This window comes from Periplaneta americana, chromosome 11 (assembly GCF_040183065.1).
Source record: "Periplaneta americana isolate PAMFEO1 chromosome 11, P.americana_PAMFEO1_priV1, whole genome shotgun sequence".
Taxonomy (NCBI): domain Eukaryota; kingdom Metazoa; phylum Arthropoda; class Insecta; order Blattodea; family Blattidae; genus Periplaneta; species Periplaneta americana.
Genome location: NC_091127.1, coordinates 119,739,125 through 119,760,833, shown reverse-complemented (window position 1 = coordinate 119,760,833; position 21,709 = coordinate 119,739,125). Strand labels below are relative to the sequence as shown.

Genomic DNA, 21,709 nt, shown 5'->3' with positions numbered 1-21,709 from the left:
GTATAACAAATACTACAATAAATCTCATGAGAATGATAATGAGGAGAACTATAAGGACATTAAATGACAATAAGTGCATCGAGAAAGACATCAAGAATCACGATAAGAAGCATGACAAAGACAGCAAGCACCACGATAAGGAAACAATAATGTCAACAAGCGTCACGATAAGGAATATAAGAAAACAACAAGGACCACGAGGATAAGAAAGACAAAGATTACGAAGATAACAAAGACAAGCACCACACGAAGATAATAAAGACAAGGACCACGAAGGTAACAAAGACAAGCACCTCCATAAGTTTCACGACATGGACCACAAAAAGCACTAATACAGGGATAACGATAAGATCCACGATATTAACGACGAAATGATATCTATAAGGACTACGATAAAGTCTACAATAAATACAATAAGGATCATGATAGGGATCACAAGGACAAAACACAGAAAAGGACAACGGCTGGAACCATAATAAGGACCAAGACAATGGCCACGACTAGCGACAGAATAAGAAACACGATAAGGATCACGATATCGGTCACCACCACAGTAAGTACCAGGAAAAAGATAAGAACGGCCACGCCACCGATAAAGGTAAGGACAACGACAAGTGCCACGGAAGGATCACGATATGGATCACGAAAAGTACCACGATAAGAATCACTTCTAGGACCAAGACCATGACAAGCACCATGACAAAGCAACAAGGACACAGATTCGGAAATTACCATGATAAGGACCCCAATATGGACAACAAAATTCACGATAATAATCATGACAAAGGCAAGGGCCACGATAAAGATTGCGACAAATACAAGGATAAAGGTACGGACCATGACAAAGATAACAAACAACACGGTAAGCACCTCGATGAGCTGAACGAGAACTACGATAATACTCACAACAAGAATTACGACAATCGCCAAGACATGACGGACGTAAGACAGAGATAACGAAATGGACCACGACATGCAGAACAAGAACCACGATAAATATCACGACAAAGACAAGCACCATTGTCTTGTCATGGTATTTATCTTGGTCCTTTTTGCGATTGTCGTGGACCATTTTGTGACTGCTGTCTTGGTCCTTGTGATATAGAATTGTTTTTCAGTATTTTTGGACTCGAATTTAATAGCTATTTAAAATCAGTTCCTTAATGCTTGTTAAAACATTGTAAATTTCATTGTTAGTATTAAAATATTACCCCATTTACAATATAATATTAGTCCGAATTTATAATAATAATTTGTTAAAATATGTCGCAGAGTCACGCATTTTTAATACATATATTTTCGATAAATAAATCATTCATTAATTTTTTTATTATATTATAATAAATTTTTAATTTTATGTTGTCTTTGACCATTAACACTTACTGGGATCAAGTCTCATTGGGCTCACGATTGGCCACATAATTCCAGGACTCTGTAAAACTCAGTTTTAAAGTAATAAAAAAACACTCACGGCTATAGGACTCGAACCTGATCCCTTCCGTATGACACGAAAAAGTTTTGGCCGACTGAGCTATTGAGACGAGACGAAATGTCTTTCTTCTGCGGGTCATGCCAATCTTGCCATGAAGGCCAAATTTCGATGCTACTGCACGATTATTACGTAAATTAATATATTTTTACAACTTTTTTCTGCAGTTTTTCAAGCACGTTTCGCAACTAGCTTCAACAACAAACCTAATAGATCGATTGTAAATAAATAAAATACGTATTATCTCGCGTATCTGGGCTCCGAAACTCCGATCATGGGCAGTGTCATATATCTAGGACTTGGAATATTCCATCGTCTCATCCGTTTTTGGGGAACTGTGCATAATAACAGGATAACACTTAAGTTATGATTGTCCCCAATCTTCTTGAATTTTGTGACCTTGTAAATTTTCATAATATATGTTTTATTTTACTGTTTCGGCATTACAGATTGCAGGACACACATATCAAGTCCATCTTAATAGTCCAGTAAGGCTTCGGAATATGTATGATAAAACTTTGTGTCAAATTCTAACGTACCTTGTTTACATGTTTCGACCTATATAGCCTATGGGTCATCTTCAGAACTGGTCGTTGTTGATCTTGTTGCCTCTTGTTTTGTTTCCTGTGAGGGTGTGTTCGTGTGATGTACAGTGGAGTCAAGGAGTGTGTGTGTTCTGAAATTAAGTTGTGTGTTGAGAATTTCTTTGGGGTGTGTTTTTGTGTGTCTGTATATTTCATATTGTTCTAGTGTGTTTAGTTCTGGCTTTTTTTGGTTGAATGTGTAGTATTTCCATGTCTGTGTTGATGTCTCTGTAGATGTGGTTCGCATTTGTAATGTGTTCTGTATATGTGGAGGTGTTTTGTAATTTTGTTATGGCTGTGATGTGTTCTTTGTAACGTGTTTGAAATGATCTGCCTGTCTGTCCTATGTAGAAGTTACAAATACAACCACACAGGATATACAAACTCAAATGTAACACTTGCAACAAATTCTTCTCCGAAAAGATAAAATTACTCAGACAAGCTATCTACTGTCCGTCCAAGTGGTTTTGTCGTAGGGTCGTAGAAAGAGGGGAAATCACGTGACAGTTAATTACTTAACGAGGCCCTTTTATTTAAGTTATTCTAAACAGTTGTATAATATTACGTATAAGTCCAATTCCTAACAGAAATTAATGTTTTCAGAAAAGAGCTAAGACAGCCCAGCCACTAGTGGAGCGAGCAGAACCAGGTGGGGGAAACCTGGATGCGACGTAAGCAAACGGACGACAGTACATGTGCGAAAATATGATTGAATATTGAAAACTCTTTCGTAACTGGAAAACGCGAACATATTTCTGGAACGTACTATACTCACTAACCCAGTACTATTTGCTTCGACTGCAAACGCGGCCTTAGTTCTGTGTGAAGGAAGGTTGGAAGTTTACTAGTAGAGGAGGTGGGAGTGGAGTACATTAAAAAATCAAGTACAATAAAAATTGAATGAAAAATAAAATTATGTCCCTTTACATACAAAATTTTAATATTTTTCATTTGGAGATATCACTGTACCTCAATAATCTTCAAGTACTCAGGAAATAAATAATATGCATAACTCATACGTCTTATCAAACTCACACTGTACCTCTAGATCTCGACCAGGTCCACAGAGCCACTGTAGAGAGCGCTCCGCCGCTGTCATGCGGTTCTTCCTCACGAGCCACACAGGAGACTCCGGTAACAGGGCCGTTAAGAAAAAAGAAATGGCAGATAATCCGACACCAATGCCAGACCCTGTGCGCCAGTCCACCACAGCACTCAGTATGGATATCACCATGATCCCCAGGGATACGAAAAAGGCGTTTCCAGTGAGAACCGTACCTCTCAGTTTCGGGGAGACTAACTCATCCCCATATACCTGTCAGAATGTTATACTATTTTATATTACCTTTCCCATTTTAAGAAAAGTTCTCTTAAATGGTTAACTAACAAAACTGTTTATACTGTTGACGAGTTTCTTAATGTGGGGGTGAATGATCTTTCTATTAATTTGTAATGTTTCTTTTTAACGAAGTCTATTGTAGTTTTAATTATTTAATTTCCAGGAAATAATAATAATAATAATAATAATAATAATAATAATAATAATAATAATAATAATAATAATAACATTATTATTATTATTATTATTATTATTATTATTATTATTACTAAAGAACTCACTCTGACATCGGTGCTGGACACTGCAAAGAGATACGCCGGAACGTACGAAATCGTGGGACAGATCTATGAACATAGCAAGTTTTCTGTCTTTGGAGACAGAAGTAAATTAGCAAAACGAAACTAACCTAACAATGAAAATAAACAGAGACGCACTCGGAATTCCCGGAACTTTAAAATCATAAGTTGCCGTGCTTATTTCGTGACGCCACTGGCCTAAGTTCGACAAGTAAACTAGAATGTTTTTATTTCAATGCAGTATAAGGAATATGAATTGTTTTTCAGCATTCAGTACGATCTAAATTCGGCAGTACATATTGTGATTTTTCGTTTTAGTTCTGCAGCTTTAAAAATATAATTAAATGGAAATTATCATTTTGGGTCGTTTTTAAGTGTTATTCATTCAGATAAATGTGACTAAATATGAGGATTTATTTCTGTAACTCATAGTTTTTGTAACAGGACATAAAATATTACGTGTCATTTGAATTTCGTATTAAAATAATATTTAATAAATTATAAATAAAATCTGCATAACTTAATTAAATAGATAATGTCATTTTTGTTCATTTTAAGTACTAGGTATATTCACCTGAGAAATATTTCGATAAAAGAAACTGAATATTTAGTTCTATTCGTACACATTTTCAGCAGTGATACATAAAATCCGTTCCCTGTTCATGACACGACGAGTAATATTAGCTAGGAAGGGGAGTCTATAGCCTACTATACCAGATTTTGACAAAAATTTAAATTTTTGTTTTTATAGTTTTTCAGGAGTTTAATATGTGTAAAATAATAATATGATTTTATTTATTCTTTCAGCTCTATCTTCAGGAAAAATAAAAATAAAATTTGTAGCAATTATTAATGCAAAAATGTTATCAATAGGGGGCGGATGTTGATAAAAAGTCACCTTCTTATTTTTCACATTAGGGCGATGCCTATTAATATAGAAATCCTTTATATGTTTATATCAACGTAAAAAAGTAATTTGTTATATTGCATTTTTTGACGTTTTTGAACTAATAGGTCATTTTTATATTTTTTCGGCACATTTTCGTCATTTTTAATACTTTGAAGAAATTTTAGTTCATTTGGAATGTATTTTACTTTCTTCTTTACCGATAGGTCTGTTAAATCATTTTCTAATCAAATAGGTTAGTACTGAATAAGTGAATAACAGTGAAGTTTGAGTTTTATAGTTTGGAACAGATTCCAAAGTCCATCCCTCATTGCACTGAAGGCTTCACTTCACACAATGGAAGTGATATAAAATGCTTGATAACAGCTTAGTTTAAGTGAGGGCTTTGACCGCTAGTGTTCTTTTGTCGGTACGAGGGTGTCTTTAGAATTTATGTGTGGAAGGTGGAAAACTTTCATCATGTCCTGGACAGGACATTGTGTCCTCAATATGGTTCGGAAGGGATGTCTACTGTAGTAGACAGAATTTTTAACACAAACATTGCAACAATGCACGCTGCGCTCACAATTTGTTTTGTCATTCACACTTCCTCATCTGGAAGATATGGTAACAAAAATGACGCGCGGAAGGAGGAGACGGAGAATGAAGGAACTGATATGGACCATCCCTGATTGAAACACATTGTAAACCCTCATTAAAATCTATAGTTTTCCCTTAAAACCTTAATTTTTATTGCATGTTATTTTCCCTTTCCTTAGCCAAATTCCAGGAAGTTGCGTCCTCTCTCTCTCTCCGAGATTTGCAGGACAGTCATTGAAACAAGGTGACTAACTTTTAATAAGTTGTGTGCGAGTACTGTGAATAATATTTAATTGTCATTTTCTTTTAATTATTCGTCATTTTCCATTAGTGTAAAGGCATTTTAATGATCATTTTAAGTATATTTTTAGGCCATCAACATCCGCCCCTGGTTATCAATGAAACATTTTCTTTTGGCAACCGCCAAGTGGAATTTTGAAATTATTTAGCGGTTGTATACATAAAAGTATCTTACATATACCCTATTCTTTCTATATTTGTGTTTTAAAAAATAAATAAATCCCACAAGTGTAGCTGTCGTTCACTAGGGGTGGGGATTTAATTTCCTTTGGTCTAATTTTATTAAGATTATGAATTTGTGTATTAATAATTATAGCGAGAGAATCTATTTTTCTTTATAATTATTATAGACATTTTTTAAATTTATTGTTCTTATTTTAATAATTATGTTTTTTGTACTTTTGGAAGATTAAGAATATTTTCATTTTATTAAACACAGCATACTAAACAAATAAGAATAAAAATAAACATTTGTGTTATCAGTAGCACCCAAAATTGAGGAAGTTAACATTGTAAAATATGGAAACTTCCTCAACGTTTTCCTACACCTGCTTATTTTTTTGTGACATTTGTGCACATTTCTCAGAAAGTATTCCACCCAGAAAGCTAAAATTAGCAATGTAATTGCATCTTACACACTATAATGACAAATTAAGTTTATTACCATCTTTAAAAAATGATCTACGTATAGTGATTGTTCATGCAAAAAAGTTATCATTGATTTTTTTTTTTTGCAACAGCTCAGTGGAATTTTAAATTTAATCAGCCAGTTGTATACATATAGGCATGTTACATATTATGTCCTATTTGTTCTATATTTGTGTATTTTATAACTTCTGAGAAAAATACACCTAAAATTGAAGAATATAACACTGTAAGATATGGAAGTACAGATTCCCCTTGACACATTTAATGTTAAATTATAGTCACATGCTAATTTTATTACAAATTAATTGCTAGTTATTCCCTCAAAATGTCGGTATATCATCAAAATCGTAGGTAATATCACAGTCTAGTATGTACAGTCACGACGCTCAATACTTAATAAATATGCATCCATAGATTGTTGCTAACCACCAGGATCGCTACTATCGCCTCATCAGAGACCCTTTCCCTAGCAGACGATAAAATGTATTTACTTTAGATATCGTGTTCTTTAAAAAAAATTAACACCTTCCTTCCACTATTGAAATATGAAATACATAAGGTTTATATGTTATTTTCATAACGTATATATTATATTTTATAAACTCACCTTCCTCAATCTTTCGGAAGAAGAATAACTCAGACCTCTTTTTCTTACAATTTATAGTGCTATAAATGTCTCCTTGTCCCACATTATTATTCAAATTATTGTATTTTGTGGAGGTACAGTTGATCGTATAAGCAAGGCATAATAAATGCCTAAAGTAACCAAACCTAACCTGTCACAGATCCGTATATGCAAGGAGTATGAGTACAAAAGAACTACCTCAGCGCTAGTTTAGCCTTCTAACATATTACATTGATGAGACTTCAGACTGGAGTACCGTAAGAAACGAATACATACAACTGAAATATAGACAAATTGCATTTACAAGTTATCATACGTAACTGTAAGCTTAATTATAATGTATGAATGCGAGTATTGAAGACCTGGTACAGTAAACATAACTTATAATTTCAACATATCTAAATATCCGTGCGGTGCAACTGAAAATTATTGAATCGTGCATGAATGAATATACAAGTATTTCGCAATTTTAATCGGAATAAAGGCAGGTATTACACATATGATCAACGTAATTTTCACACCAAAAGTAATATTACAGCTTAACTCGCAAGTGAATTGTGTCTGAAGTGTCTCATAATAATTGTTTTAAATATTATGAATGCAATACGCTACATTTTAGAGAAATTTATGTTACTCTTTATGCATTCCAACTAATATATATGGTTGAAACGCCGCCCTTCGTGATCGGGTTAAACTAGTTACATGGTCTGCCCTACGGCCTGTATTAGATAACGATGGCAGTGGCACAGTATATTGTTCCTTGTACTCACAGCGCTCCAAGAGGCTAACAACTATCGCGAGAAATGCAAAAAGTCTTCCCAAGCTTCGCGACTGTATATACTAGACTGTGGCAATATCATGGCATGTGTTTCGTAGATTGACGACCCCAATCTTATTTTACTGACACATTTCATTTTCATAACTGTACCGAAAAAATTGTTAAGGCCGCCCCTCTCGAGAAGCCTTCGATAATGCGTGCCACGAGCAGCATGGTGATATCTTGTGAGCCTACAATCACCGTCCAACCCAGGACCATCTTCAAGGTGAAAATAATGCCAGTCCTCTTCCTTCCCCAAACATCCATCGCAACTCCTCCGAACAGACTTCCGATGGGAGTGGTGAAGGAATACACGCTGGCTGAAACATTAAGTGAAAAAACGATCTCAGAACACTTCTTTCATGTTAATTAGAAGAAGCTGGCTGAAATATTTATTTAAAGAGCTTATCTCAGAAAATGTTTTCAACGCACAACCCTTGACACGAAAATTGTCGCTGTTCAGAGACTAAGTCCCAGCTCGGAATAACTCGGGAACCATCGTGTACGACGTGTTTACAGGCGTGCGTTTATACACAGAGATTTGATATGATGACTGCCGTCCAATTCAACGTTAATTCCAGAGATGCTGGCAATGTCTTACTTATTAACTGATGTGTTTTTTTATTTCAATACCGCAGGCCACTTCTTCAAAAGTCTGCTATACGAGACTAATAAGAAAGTATACACGCATGGAAATATATTTTTAATGTCAGAACTTTACACTATTATTCTCGACGATCATCCAATTAGTGTGACACGGGGTACACATTCTCTCAAATATGTAATTATTTATTATAAATGCAACATGAATCATTTCTATCAGTGAAACTTGATAAAATCTTTGCACTGATGAAAACATAAAAATTCCATGCATTTTTGGAAACATCAATTTAACGTAGAAACTGCCGACCGCTCTCAACGTATAGGCCTATTCAATTTGGGCAATATCAATAACTTTTTTTTGCTGTCGACTAAATTTGATGACATTCCGTAAGATTAAGTTAGGTGTGAATGATGCTTACCAATCCAGGACCCGGTTTCCTCGTCGACTACGATACTGCTATTGGACGACTGCAGTTCCGGCAGCAGTACCGCGGAATGACCCAAAGCCATTCCTGCTGATACACATACGAGACTGGAAACGGCAATGAAGACAATCTGCAAGAATAGAAGCGCACCAGTATAAATAATATGAATTAACAAATCAAGCATTTGCATTAAGATTGTCCTAAGGGTCCACCAGTGTTACTGGTGAGCATGTCTGACAGTGAAACGTGCGAGCCCGGGATCAAATCCTACTTGGGACAAGATACTTGATTGAGGTCTTTTCCTGGATTTTCCCTCAACTAAATGCTGGATAACTTTCTGCTCTAGACCCTGTCATTATCATGTCTACCACTCAGATGCTAGATAGCCACAGCAGTTGATAAAGCGTAGTAAAATTCATTGTCCTAAGAGGTATTAATATATAGTTGGCTTGGACTTTCCTTATGAACAAAAGCGTAAGTGGATACACGGAAAGGGTATGTTCTTTCATAAGTAGTTACTCTACGTTTGGTGACGAAAACTTTTGCCAATACTGTATTGTGAATTTTTAAAAGAAATTAAGCTTCTATAAGATGAAAACTTCAAACTTGTGAAACTGTGGAAAGGTGGATTATAAAGTACAAATTTTATTATGTATGTATATATGTATGTATGTGTATGTATGTATGTATGTACGAGGCGCATTCAGAAAGTAAGTTTCCCTATTAAAAAAAAAAGAACACACACTTTCAGGAAAACATTTATTGGTAACAGATACAGCAATGGTTCAGCTATTTTTCAACATAGCCACCATCAGAATTGAGACACTTGTATCGTGGGATCAACTTTAGAATCCCTCTGTTGTATAACTCTGCCGCCTGTGAATGGAACCAGCGTGTGACAGACGTCTTCAGCTCTTCGTCGTTGCCAAAACGCTCACAGGAGGACAGGAATTTCTTGAGGTGCAAGAAAACGTGAAAATCGCTGGGAGCAAGATCAGGACTGTAGGGTGGATGATCAAACAACTCCCAGCCAAATTACGTCAAAACAGCTCCTGTGAGCCGAGCCGTATGTGGACGAGCATTGTCATGGAGGAGCACAACACCTGCAGTAAGCATTCCACTCCTCTTGTTTTGAATGGCACGTCGCAATTTTCGCTGTTTTTCACAGTAAAGGTCAGCGTTCACTGTTTCACCTCTTGGAAGGAAGGCAATGAGCAGAATGCCCTTCCTGTTCCAGAACACCGTGCACATCACTTTCCGTACCGACAGTGTCTGTTTGAATTTCGTCCTGACCGGAGAGCCACTATGCCGCCAATGCATTGACTGCTGCTTGGTTTCCGGGATGAAGTGCGAAATCCAAGTCTCATCGCCCGTGACGATCTTGTCGAGGAACTCGTCGCCGTCATCGTGATACCGTTGCAGAAATGTCAGTGCTGCTCCTAAACGTTGCATTGCGTGTTCGGGTGTCAGGTTTTTCGGCACCCACCTGACACACACTTTTTTGAACAGCAGGTGCTTAGTGACAATCTCATGCAACAAGGATCGCGACATCTGCGGAAAATGGCTGCTCAGCTCCGTATTTGTGAAGCGACGGTCTCCATGATGCACTGCCGCACCAGCTCAACACGATCATCATTGATGAGGGACGGTCGCCCACTGCGCTCTTCATCATGGACACTTTGACGACCTTCGGAAAACTGCCTACACCAGCGACGCACCATCTGCTTACTCATGATGTTCGGTCCATAGACCTGACAGAGCTGCCGATGAATTTCAATTGGCGCAATGCTTTGTGCATTAAAAAACTTTATCACCGACCGAACCTCGCAGGCGGTGGGAGAAGGAATAAGAGCATCCATTTCGGACCACTGCTGCCACGCTACTGGCACCAGGTGGGACCTGTCCGGCTGGCTTATGATTGATGCGTCATAGATCTGTTACGCATGCGCAATTGACACGGCTAATTACGTTTACTTTCAAGGGGAAAAAATCGGGAAACTTACTTCCTGGATGCGCCTCGTATGTATGTATGTATGTATGTATGTATGTATGTATGTATGTATATGTATGTATGTATTTACACTGCAAATGGGTGTATACCCGGTGGCAGTGGTAACTAATTACACTCAATAATGACAATAATAACAGAGAGTATCCTAAATTAAATGAAGCACGATCACTTAAAGTAATATTTAAAGTAAATCCAATTTGTATATTAATCCTAAGTTCGAACTAAAACCCACGAGTATTATATTATGTTCACACCTGCACAAGTACCTTTCAGCACTACACTCATTTCGCTGGCAACCCACTGCACTGCGCTACAACACATTTCACTGATTCTATCCTGATTTCACTAACACTTCAAAAACATTTCACTGTTCAGTTACTTTGCACTGCCAGTATAAATTATAAAGTTTCATTGACAGAAAAACACTTCACTTACACAACACACTTCACTGACACAACACATTTCACACTTCACTGACACAACACACTTCACACTTCACTGATACAACACACTTCACACTTCACTGATACAACACTTCAATAAGAAAATATCAACTATACCCTTTAAATAGTGTGTATAATATTCTACCGTCTATTAGTGAAGTCCTTAAGGGGAGGTTGTAAGCCCTATCCTCGCACGTGTTAAATTTAGCAACTTCAGGTACACTTATCTCAGAAACTATTCAATCTATATCTATGAAAATTTTCACACCTGTAGTTGTGATCTTCCTTAACCTACCGACTTTTTCTTAATTTATTAGTTCAGCTAAAAACCAAAAAATGTTAATTTTGATCCAAATCAACTTACAACCTCCCCTTAAGCCTATTTGAAGGGTTCAGAGCCATAGTGGACCAAGCGCCATTTATTAAAAACGGAGAAAGCAAGGGTTAAAGTTAAGTGAATACCATAGTTTAATGAAGATTGACATATCGTTTAGTTTTAATATGTATACTTTATATTACTTGCTATATGTTTCCAATTAATTATGGTAATAACTTCATTTTAACTCTTGTTTCCTACGGTTTTAGTAAATGACACTTGGCCCACTATGGTTCTGAACCCATCATTTATGAAAGAGTTGTTCAGCGAGAAAATTTATGTGGGTATGATTGATGCAGAGAGTAAACATTATCGTTCGAATGCCACCATAAAACACTGGTTTACTGCATCTGAAGGAGGACTAAGTGGAATCAAAATTGAACACCTTGTTGGAATGCCTATTTCTGTGACCACTCCAGAAAATATCGGTGCAGTGCATGACATTATTTTGCAGAATCTACAAATTAGGCTGAATCATATATCATAGACTTAGAATATTTCACAGGAATTTGTCTTTCACATCGTACATAATTTAGGTATGAGAAAATTATCTGACCAATGGATTCCCAGATCACTAAACATTGATAAGAAAGGACTCAGAGTGGCAAATTCTAAGTCTCTTTGCCGCTGTTTTGCAGAAAATTATTCTATAATGGTTGGATTTTATTGTAATAAAATTAAAGAAGGGAGATAGATCCATAATAATTATGATCCAGAAATGAAAAAAAAATCAGAAGAAGGAAACACTCTGGTTCTACCCGCCGAAAATATTTCAGATTGAAAAACTGGTAGAAAAGGTCCTCACATTAGTATTTTGGGACAAAGACGGATCATTTACAATCAGTTACATAGAACAAGACAAAACTGTAACGGAAGTATGTTATTCTTTATAGCCAAGCGACGGGAATAAATTATAGTGTTAACATTTCTGAAAGTTAGCTTTTTTTGTGCAAGGCAATGCACTGGCTCAAGAGCCCAGACTGTGTCACAGAAAATTGATGAAGTTGGTTTTGAATTGATTGACAATCCCGCCTATGATGATGATGACTATTATTATTATTATCATCATTATTTACAATTAACGGCAACAGCATGTCTGTTACTATGAATATATTCAAGAATGAACATAAAACATATAAGCTCCAAATATATCTTAACTACAAAATATCTCGATATCCAACTATAATGCTAATATCATAAACTGCAGTATATTTCAATATATCTTTCCTTCTAGATACCACTAATTTGCACTCTATAATATTCAGACATCATAGCACTTTTATATGTCTCTACACAACACCATAAGCTTGATTATAATATGCATTTATATTATTTATTATAACACACGAACACTTACAAAATTTCCACCCTACAACATCAAAGATTTACGAAGCATTAACCATGTAACATTGCTACTTAATAGTATATGAATCCTAAATTTAGTAATGAATTATATACGTCTGTATACATAGTACTTCACAAACCATATGTTGCAGTTTAATATATTTCAACCATTAAATGAGCCGTTGAGAGCAGAAGTGGTGTAAGTGAAAAATGGATAGTGAGTGTTAAAGTAAACATTCTGAAAAATACAGCGCAAAGCAGCATTTAGTATTCAATTTATTTAAACTATTAGTAGTCAGTGGATAGCACGAAGAACATATTAATTGCTACTTTGAGCTGTATTTCACAGAACTTTTACTTTAAACCTCATTATCCAATTTTGACTTACACCACTTCTGCTTTCAACGGCTCAAATATCTCGATATCAACTATATGTTATAATACTAACACCAGAAAACACATTATAAATGTACCATTTATTTTTTTAAACTACAAAATAATTGTAGTAACCCTAATTGAACATGTAAACTGAAGTTGTATATCCAATCCAATATAACATAGATCAATTGACTTCTTCCATTTAGAATAATATGCCACTATTTCACTTACGGTAAACAACGAATGTAAACACTACACATTTTAAATATAATAGGGCATTATGTAATCTAACTTTTACTTACATTAACCAATTATGCGCACAATTTAAAATGTAAGTAAAGATCCGCAATATGTTTTGTAAATATTTGTATTCTTACATATTTTATCTAGATTTTAATTCAATCCATTATTCTTATTTTATTGTTTTATTTATTTTATCTAGTGATAATCGATGCTTGATGTACATGTACTGACAATTTGAGGTCAAAATATTGCCTATTCATAATGTTTTATCTGATGATGTCGCTGGGCGACGAAAACGTTCATAAAACATTGAATGTGATATAAAGGAATAAATCCTTAAATATTATACGATAAATAATTGACTGAAAAATAAACAAAATATATTTGTCCAACTAAAGATCTCTTTAAGACTTATATGGAAAAAAACAAAATGAATTGCAAAAAAATAATAATGAAAGTTATAGAATAAAAATATTATGAGAAAGCCACTTATTTAATGTTCCCCTGAATTGAACAAAATATTATATTACGGTATGGATTTCTTGTGATAAGCTATCGAGAATAGAAATGCCAACAGAATTCGATAGATTTAGCACCTTTAGACTAGACCATCGCCTATTTCCGGAACTAAAGAAAAGATCATTGAAAGGAAATAACTTTCAGTCGAACGAAACAGTAATAATAATTAGAGCTGTGACTTTGCCCTGTTTGCTTATTTTGTTTCACTCAAAGTGAATTAAATATTCAATACATATAAAACTTTAGGATTAAGATATGGCAGTTCTATAGCGCCTAAACTGAATAATTTTGGTGATAAGTGTCTATTTCTGGAACTGAAGCCTATAAATAACTACAGTATTTAGGTGTATTAACTTTTCAAGATTTAAAATCGGTTCTTTCCTTCATTCGGTTGTTAAAAAAGGAACTGAAGGAATATTATAAGGGGTATTGTGGCGGTTGTTTAGCTCTATGGCTATGAAAATCACGTTGTTTCAACTTAATATCGGATTGCGTCATAGTGAGTAATTCAATTTGTAGAATATAAACAATTCACTAACACAATCAGAAGAATAATACGCTATCTAACGTCAACACAACCAGTCCTACAGAGAGACAGAACTATACTGGCGAGTGTGCAAAAACGTTTTTCTGCGTGTTGCACGTAATTCGTGCCGGTTAATGTTTTTAAAGAGAAATTTTGATTTGATTTGATTTGTTTACGAAATTCTAATTTAAATTCCTAAAAATATATTTATTGGAAGATACATACGTGTGTACGCGAATTAATACATTAACCTTTGGTTAAGCTAAGTTCCCTGCCTGATGTAATGTTGGTGGGTAAGGCAATGATTAGAGTTAGGTGGGTTTACTATTTCGTTTTATTTAGCAGTGAAATATTCTTCAAACCCTTTATGTGGGTGAAATGTAATCTGTTTTGCATTGATATTCATGTACACAGTTTTAAATTTAATATTCAGTCCCTACGAGTATTTAAATATTGAATTTTAAATCTAATATTCAAAACAGGACTTCGAATTACTTTACTTTTAGATATAAAATGGAAATCGCCTGAATTGTTTGTGGTATCTATTAGTCTACATTATTCACACAAATTATACTAGACTCTTACACTAATTTATCTAAACAAAGGGTTGTGTTGGAGACCGTAGGTGTTGTTAAAATGTAGGCCTACAAAGATCCTTAAGACTCTCTTGATGATTGTAGAGGTTTTTGTAGGAATATTTAGTAACATATGTTGGACGACGAGAGTCAAAAAGTGATATGCCTCAAATGGGAAATAATATCGAATTTCTTTCTTTTTTTTTTGTATGAAATAAAACCATAATTCACCATGTTTTACACCGAAATTTTAGATTTTTATTCACCGTAAAATAGCATCCCTAAGGATTTCTTATACTCCACCCAGTCTTTATATGTACTTGGAAGCAAACTTTTTTATATACGTGGTACAGTCATTAAGTTCTAATACTGAGCGCATAGTGGCGTTGTGGTGCACTATAGCGCATAGGTGGCGCCATGGTATGATACCTTGTAAGTTAATCTCTCGACCCAACAAGAGACAATTGAGTGCATGCACTGTAAGCAGAACTACGGTCTTTGTTGTGACGGTGATTTGAATGCGTACGTCGGAACCCGAGATGTCACAGTTTGAGCAACGGGAAAACATCAAGTTCTGCCAGAAATTAGGCAAAACTGCTGCCGAAACGTTTCAAATGATGCAACAAGTTTACGGTGAGGACGCAGTGAGTCGCAGTGTTGTGTTTAGGTGGCATCGACGTTTTTTGCAAGGAAGAGACAGTTTGGAAGATGATGTGCGTTATGGTCGGCCACAAACAATTCGAACTGAACGCAAGATCCAAGAAGTTGCAACGTTGGTGCGTGCTAACCGCTCCCAATCTGTAGACGATATCGCAGCAACAGTAGCGGTCAGCCATGGTACTTGCTACAAAATTCTGTCTGATGACCTGAACATGTCTCGTGTTACCCAGCACAGTGTGCCACGAATCCTGTCGTAAGACCAACGTGATGATCGCATGCCGATTTGTGGTGACTTCATCAGTAGTGCTGACGATGATCCGACGTTTCTCAACCGGATAATAACTGGAGACGAAACTTGGTGTTTCCTTTACGATCCGCAACTGAAACGACAATCCGCCACCTGGAAAACGCCGTTATCACCACAACAGAAAAAACCGCGACAAGACAGGTCAAAAGGCAAGGTGATGCTTGAACTGTTTTTCGATTCAAATGGAATTGTTCACATGGAATTCATCCCAGAAGGTGCAATTGTGAACAAAACCCGCTACAAAGAGATCCTTGGCCGTTTACGAGATTCAATTCGCCGTAAGCGACCTGAGCTATGGCGTACAAAGAATTGGCTGTTGCTACATGACAACGCCCCTGCACATCGCTCTGTCCTTGTCCAAGAGGAACTTGCAAGACAACAGGTGACAGTTCTTCCATACCCTCCGTACTCACCTGATCTCGCACCATGCGATTTTTTTCTCTTTCCTCGCATGAAAGCAACCCTACGTGGGCGTAGATTTCATTCTTCCGAAGAGGTCATGACTGCCACAAGAGAAGCCATACGGGACCTTCCTGCCAACATCTTTCAACGGTGCTTCCAGCAGCTATACCAACGTTGGCAAACGTGCGTAACGGCCAACGGAGACTATTTTGAGGGAGGATGTGGTTCTGTTTAAATGTACGCCGTGTTATGCGGCATCTTGTGATACATCCAGATTCTTTGGGAGCCTACCCTCCAGGCGTCAAGTCTTAGAACTTAATGACTGTACCACTTACAGTAGAACCTCTGTTATCCGTGGTAATGAAGGGGATGGACTAAACGGTTAATCGAAAAAATCGGATAATCCTTGCCATAAAAGATTTTCATAAATAAAGTGCATAATACTTTGGCCTACAATATAGTAATTTCCTTCGTGGTCTTGTGTTTAACGTGCTATGTAGTGGATCAGGAGTTCACTAAAAGTTTGGTTATCAATGACAAATTCTTGAGGGCAAAGGGTTGATGGTTGATGATTGCGGATAGATAGGAATATCAGAAGTCTCGTGTTGTAGTTTTCATACTTTTACACGTTATCCCTTTTTTTCTCTTTATTAAATCACACACAGTTGTAACGCCAATCTTCTACTCTGAAGTAACATTAATCATTCTCCTATCCCAAACCCTTAAATTATTTATAATTTTTTCGATAATTAACGTAACTATGGGAGACATTTTGCATAGAAGTTATATAGTTCGGCAACTCGAATAATAAGGTTAAGGACTGGACTGTACACGAGTTTGAGGAAGTTCTCGGGATAATTTTTTTTTGGAAGCTGGTAGTGATTATTTTACAAGTAACTATTTCTGTTGCCGACTGTGGAGCATTTCTACTACAGGGACATCACTTTATTTTTACCAACATTTTTAACATTAACCTGGCTATACTCGGAAATACTGTTGCCCCCTTCCATTACAGGAGTTTGATGTTACTAGTGCAATATGTAAACAAATCATTTTACTAGGTATAGGAGGAGAGAAAAGTAGCATATCCATTTATGTTGTAGGGAAATACGATATTACGACTTTCAGTTTGATCATCACTTTTACGGAATTTATCAAAATACAGTAGAGTAGTAACATTTTTTTTTTCAAAAAACTCAACTTTTCAGGCGGCTATGTTCGTTATGTAATGTCTACTTTATTTAGCATATTAATTATTGATGTTATCATACAATACAGAGAGTGCAATTAAATTGAGGGGCTCATAAGTAAAGGGCTGTAAGTGCACTTAAGTTACTTTTGAGAAAATGGAGTTTAAATGTTTAAGCTTTCGTAAAATCGGTGAAATTTTTTATTTAAATTTTAATATGTGATGCGATTAAAATATCCCTTTGCCACTAAAATTTTAGATACTTTTGCTTACACTGGATGCACTTAACTCATGTTATTACAAATGTCACTAGCATTCCTTTGCTTCTAGCCACCTCAATTCAAAAAAAGCTAATCTGAATTTTTAAACAATTGCTGAAAACGGTTGCCGTTCATTACAATGCAGGCTTCAATTCAGTACGCATATTATTAAAAACATTTTGAAGCATATTCTCTGAAATTGAATTTATTGTTTCTTGGATATAATTTTTTAGTACGATATTATTAATATAGGTTCTTTCTTCTATAGAAAACGCAATCATATTTATGAAACACACTATACACTGCAGTGTTTACTTCGCTGCTTGAAGACTTCGAATGCAACAGCGGCCGTAAGTTTGTGTGTCTGACGGGAGCAAGGACATTAGTGAAGGGGTGAGAGTGAAGTACATTCAGAAATGCAGGTACAATAAAAATGCAAGTAAAAATAAAATGATATCCCTGTATATAGGCCTACTGTATAAATGTAAAGGCTTGTAATAAACCCTCTGTAGAAGAATTACGTAGAGATATAACGTACAGTACATCATATATATATATATACATATATATTTTGCAGCAAAAGAAAATAGGAATTAGAAAATAAAAGTCGGGTAATCCGACAATCGGTTAATAGAGTGACGGATAATCGGGGTTCTACTGTAAGTCTACAACTTCATATGCGGTTCCTTCTGTTTGAAAGAATGTTTGCGAAAGCAACAGGTTTAATATAGCGATCAATTATTGAAAGATTTCCGCACTCTCTGTTTGAAGCAGCTGTGGGATGGAAACACTATGACTTGGAACACCAAGTTCACTTACTTTTACTTAAACTCGACTTAGTCAAGAGAAAGGTAAGCATTATCTCTGAATACGGATCTGGCACTTCACTTTATATGACCTAACGTCTGACTTGAGAAAGTAAAGATGTAGTGAAATTTAAGTGACGTCCTTGAATACGTCTCTCAGGGTGCTATGCATAGACATTTCGCTAGCCCGCGCTACGAGCGTGCTAGCCCGGCTATCGATTGGTTACTTGTACAGGATTCCTATCATATCATGTCGCTAACACTGGTTTATGAATATGAAAAGCGTTAGTTCGCTGATCATCCACCGGAAGCCCGCGCTAAGAATGTCTATGAATACTGCTCATAGTATTTGCGGCGAACTAAATACGTCTTTAACCGTAAGGTCCGAGGACATGCCACAGTATGATGCCATATCATATCGTATCGTATCATATCTTATATCAGATCACATCACATCATATGTCATATCATAGCATGGCATACCGTATATCATATTACATCAAACCATACCATGTTATGCCATATCGTTTCGTTTCATAACAACTTAATCATACAAGCTACCGTTATTCTATCACACTATACTGAATCATGTAATCAATTCTAACATATATAATATAATTTAACATTTTATACTACGTTAACACAGTATAAAATATTTATATGGCCTAACTTCTGTTTTAAGAAAGTTAAATTTAAGTGATATTCTTGAATACGATTCTTACTATTTCCAGCGAACTATATAAGTCTTTAACCGCAAGGTCCGAGGACATGCCACATTATGATGCCATATCATATCGTATGGTATCACATAATATATTATATCATATCATATCTAGCATTGCATACCGCATACCTATTGCATTACATCACACTATATCATGTTATGTCATATCGTGTCGTTCCATATCATATCATATCATATCATATCATATCATATCCTATCATATCATAGGTCTATATCATAATATCATATCATATTATATATCATATATCATATCATATCATATCATATCATATCATATCATATCATATCATATCATATAATATAATATCATATCATATCATATCATATCATATGTCATATCATATATCATATCATATCATATATCATATCATATGTCATGTCATGTCATATCATATATCATATCATATCACATCATGTCATATCATGTCATATATCATATCATTTCATATCATATCATATCATATCAATCACATCACATCACATCACATCACATCACATCACATCACATCACATCACATCACATCACATCACATCACATCACATCACATCACATCACATCACATCACATCACATCACATCACATCATATCATATCATATCATATATCATATCATATCACATCATATCATATCATGTCATATATCATATCATATCATATATCATATCATATCATATCATATATCATATATAACATCATATCATATCATATATCATATCATATCATATCATATCATATCATATCATATCATATCATATCATATCATATCATATCATATCATATCATATCATATCATACAAACTACCGTTACTCTATCAATCCTAATAAATATATCATTTAATATTTTATACTCTGTAACACAAAATATAAGTCATATAACACTACATAACATATCACTGTATCATGTCTCATCACACAATATAACTGTATCCTAATACCGTCACAAATATTAATCTAGTCTTTCTTATCCTGTTCAATTTTAATGTTATACGTATAATATTAGTATATTGATCAATACATATTTTAATTTTATCTCCATTTTCTTACCTGCGAATATGCCGATCTGTGCGGTCTCTTCTTGTTCTCCGAAGTCTCCATGTTGCTGTACGAACTCAGTTACAATTCTCCATTAAAGAATCTGTAGAACAAACGCAGTGCAGTGATATGAACCCACATGATGCACAATTCAGTAGGCTTCCGTGATAATCTCAAAGTATACAGTACATAATCCAACTTTACTAGATTACATTGCAGTGTTATAAATTAGTGCATCATTCCAAGGATAACTTAATATAGAACAAGTCAGAATAACAAATAATAAAATACACCTACTTACGTGTACACACTGCAATTATATTGCTGCAAACTTTGTACAGATTAAATTAACAAAAAAGGGAAAAAAAACTCCGGACAATTCCGCAACAAGAACTCCAATCATAGCAGACAAACAACAGATTTGATTTCGAGTACACACAGTAATAACACAGTCTCCTCTTAATACAAGTATGTTTTAATTCATTAAATGATATTTTCATTGTTGTACCTCAAAAACGGATGGACCGATTCAATTTTTTTTTGGTAGGTGAATAGGGTTTATCATCGTCTTTAAAACGATGTGTCTGAAGATAGGGACTGTAATTTGAAATTAATAATAGTCCTTGGTGAAGGTAAAGGAGTGGAATAGAACGTTCAATCCGGACGTTGTTTTGAACGAGAAAACTAACACACACGTGTATTTCTTCAATATCGTTACCCCTATATCTAAAATTATTGAAGGTGGAAATTGTTTGAATAAACACATGGAATAAATGATGGGCAATTCAAAGTCTTAAATCTTATTTCAAACTCAAACTAAGTCTCCTCAATCTATATTACCATGAGCATCGACAAGCGATAAGAAGAAAACTTCAAATAAGAGAATGGAGATGCAAGCATCATTAAAAAATTAACTACTTTGGCGGTGGAAGTCATGCAGCAAGCTTGCTGTGTGACCCCTTAACACGATAAGTTAAGAACTGTGCTAATACAAGGCGGCCACGTTTTGTCGTCTGAGTCGCATAATTACGCAAACAGATTACCGACTATTTTATCTTTTGAGAGTTCACTAAAAATTAGATCATAGGCTAACACGAGGGACACGGGTGAAAAAAATTAGTAGAACATTCTACGTTAGTAAGATGATAGGCCTTTGTTTTTGCTTAGCTTTGCGAGTCTCCACCAGGGACTAGAGCAGCGTTGTCAGACAGAGACTAAATGGAGCGGAGCGCTCCACTAGACTGGTTGCGTGCTCCGGTGTTTCCACAGACATAAGCAAGT

At 35.4% G+C, this 21,709-nt stretch overlaps 2 protein-coding genes across 3 annotated transcripts in view; both read right to left on the bottom strand.

Moving 5' to 3' along the window:
- LOC138708543 (uncharacterized) overlaps positions 1-21,709 on the bottom strand; it is a 59,876-nt gene that overhangs the window by 7,382 nt on the left and 30,785 nt on the right. The gene's annotated exons all lie outside the window — the stretch shown is intronic.
- Positions 1-21,709, bottom strand: part of LOC138709292 (facilitated trehalose transporter Tret1-like) — a 23,062-nt gene extending 1,353 nt beyond the window's left edge. The window contains exons 1-5 of one of the 2 annotated variants that reach the window (XM_069839958.1): positions 20,730-21,272; positions 20,441-20,531; positions 8,607-8,742; positions 7,696-7,904; positions 3,116-3,388 (exon numbers count right to left, since the gene is read on the bottom strand). In XM_069839958.1, coding sequence (XP_069696059.1) covers positions 3,116-3,388; positions 7,696-7,904; positions 8,607-8,742; positions 20,441-20,491 — 669 coding nt within the window. In that variant the 5' untranslated portion in view covers positions 20,492-20,531; positions 20,730-21,272. Of the gene's footprint in view, positions 1-2,627; positions 3,389-7,695; positions 7,905-8,606; positions 8,743-20,440; positions 20,532-20,729 lie in introns of those variants that run through there. The other variant, XM_069839956.1, reaches the window with a different exon arrangement.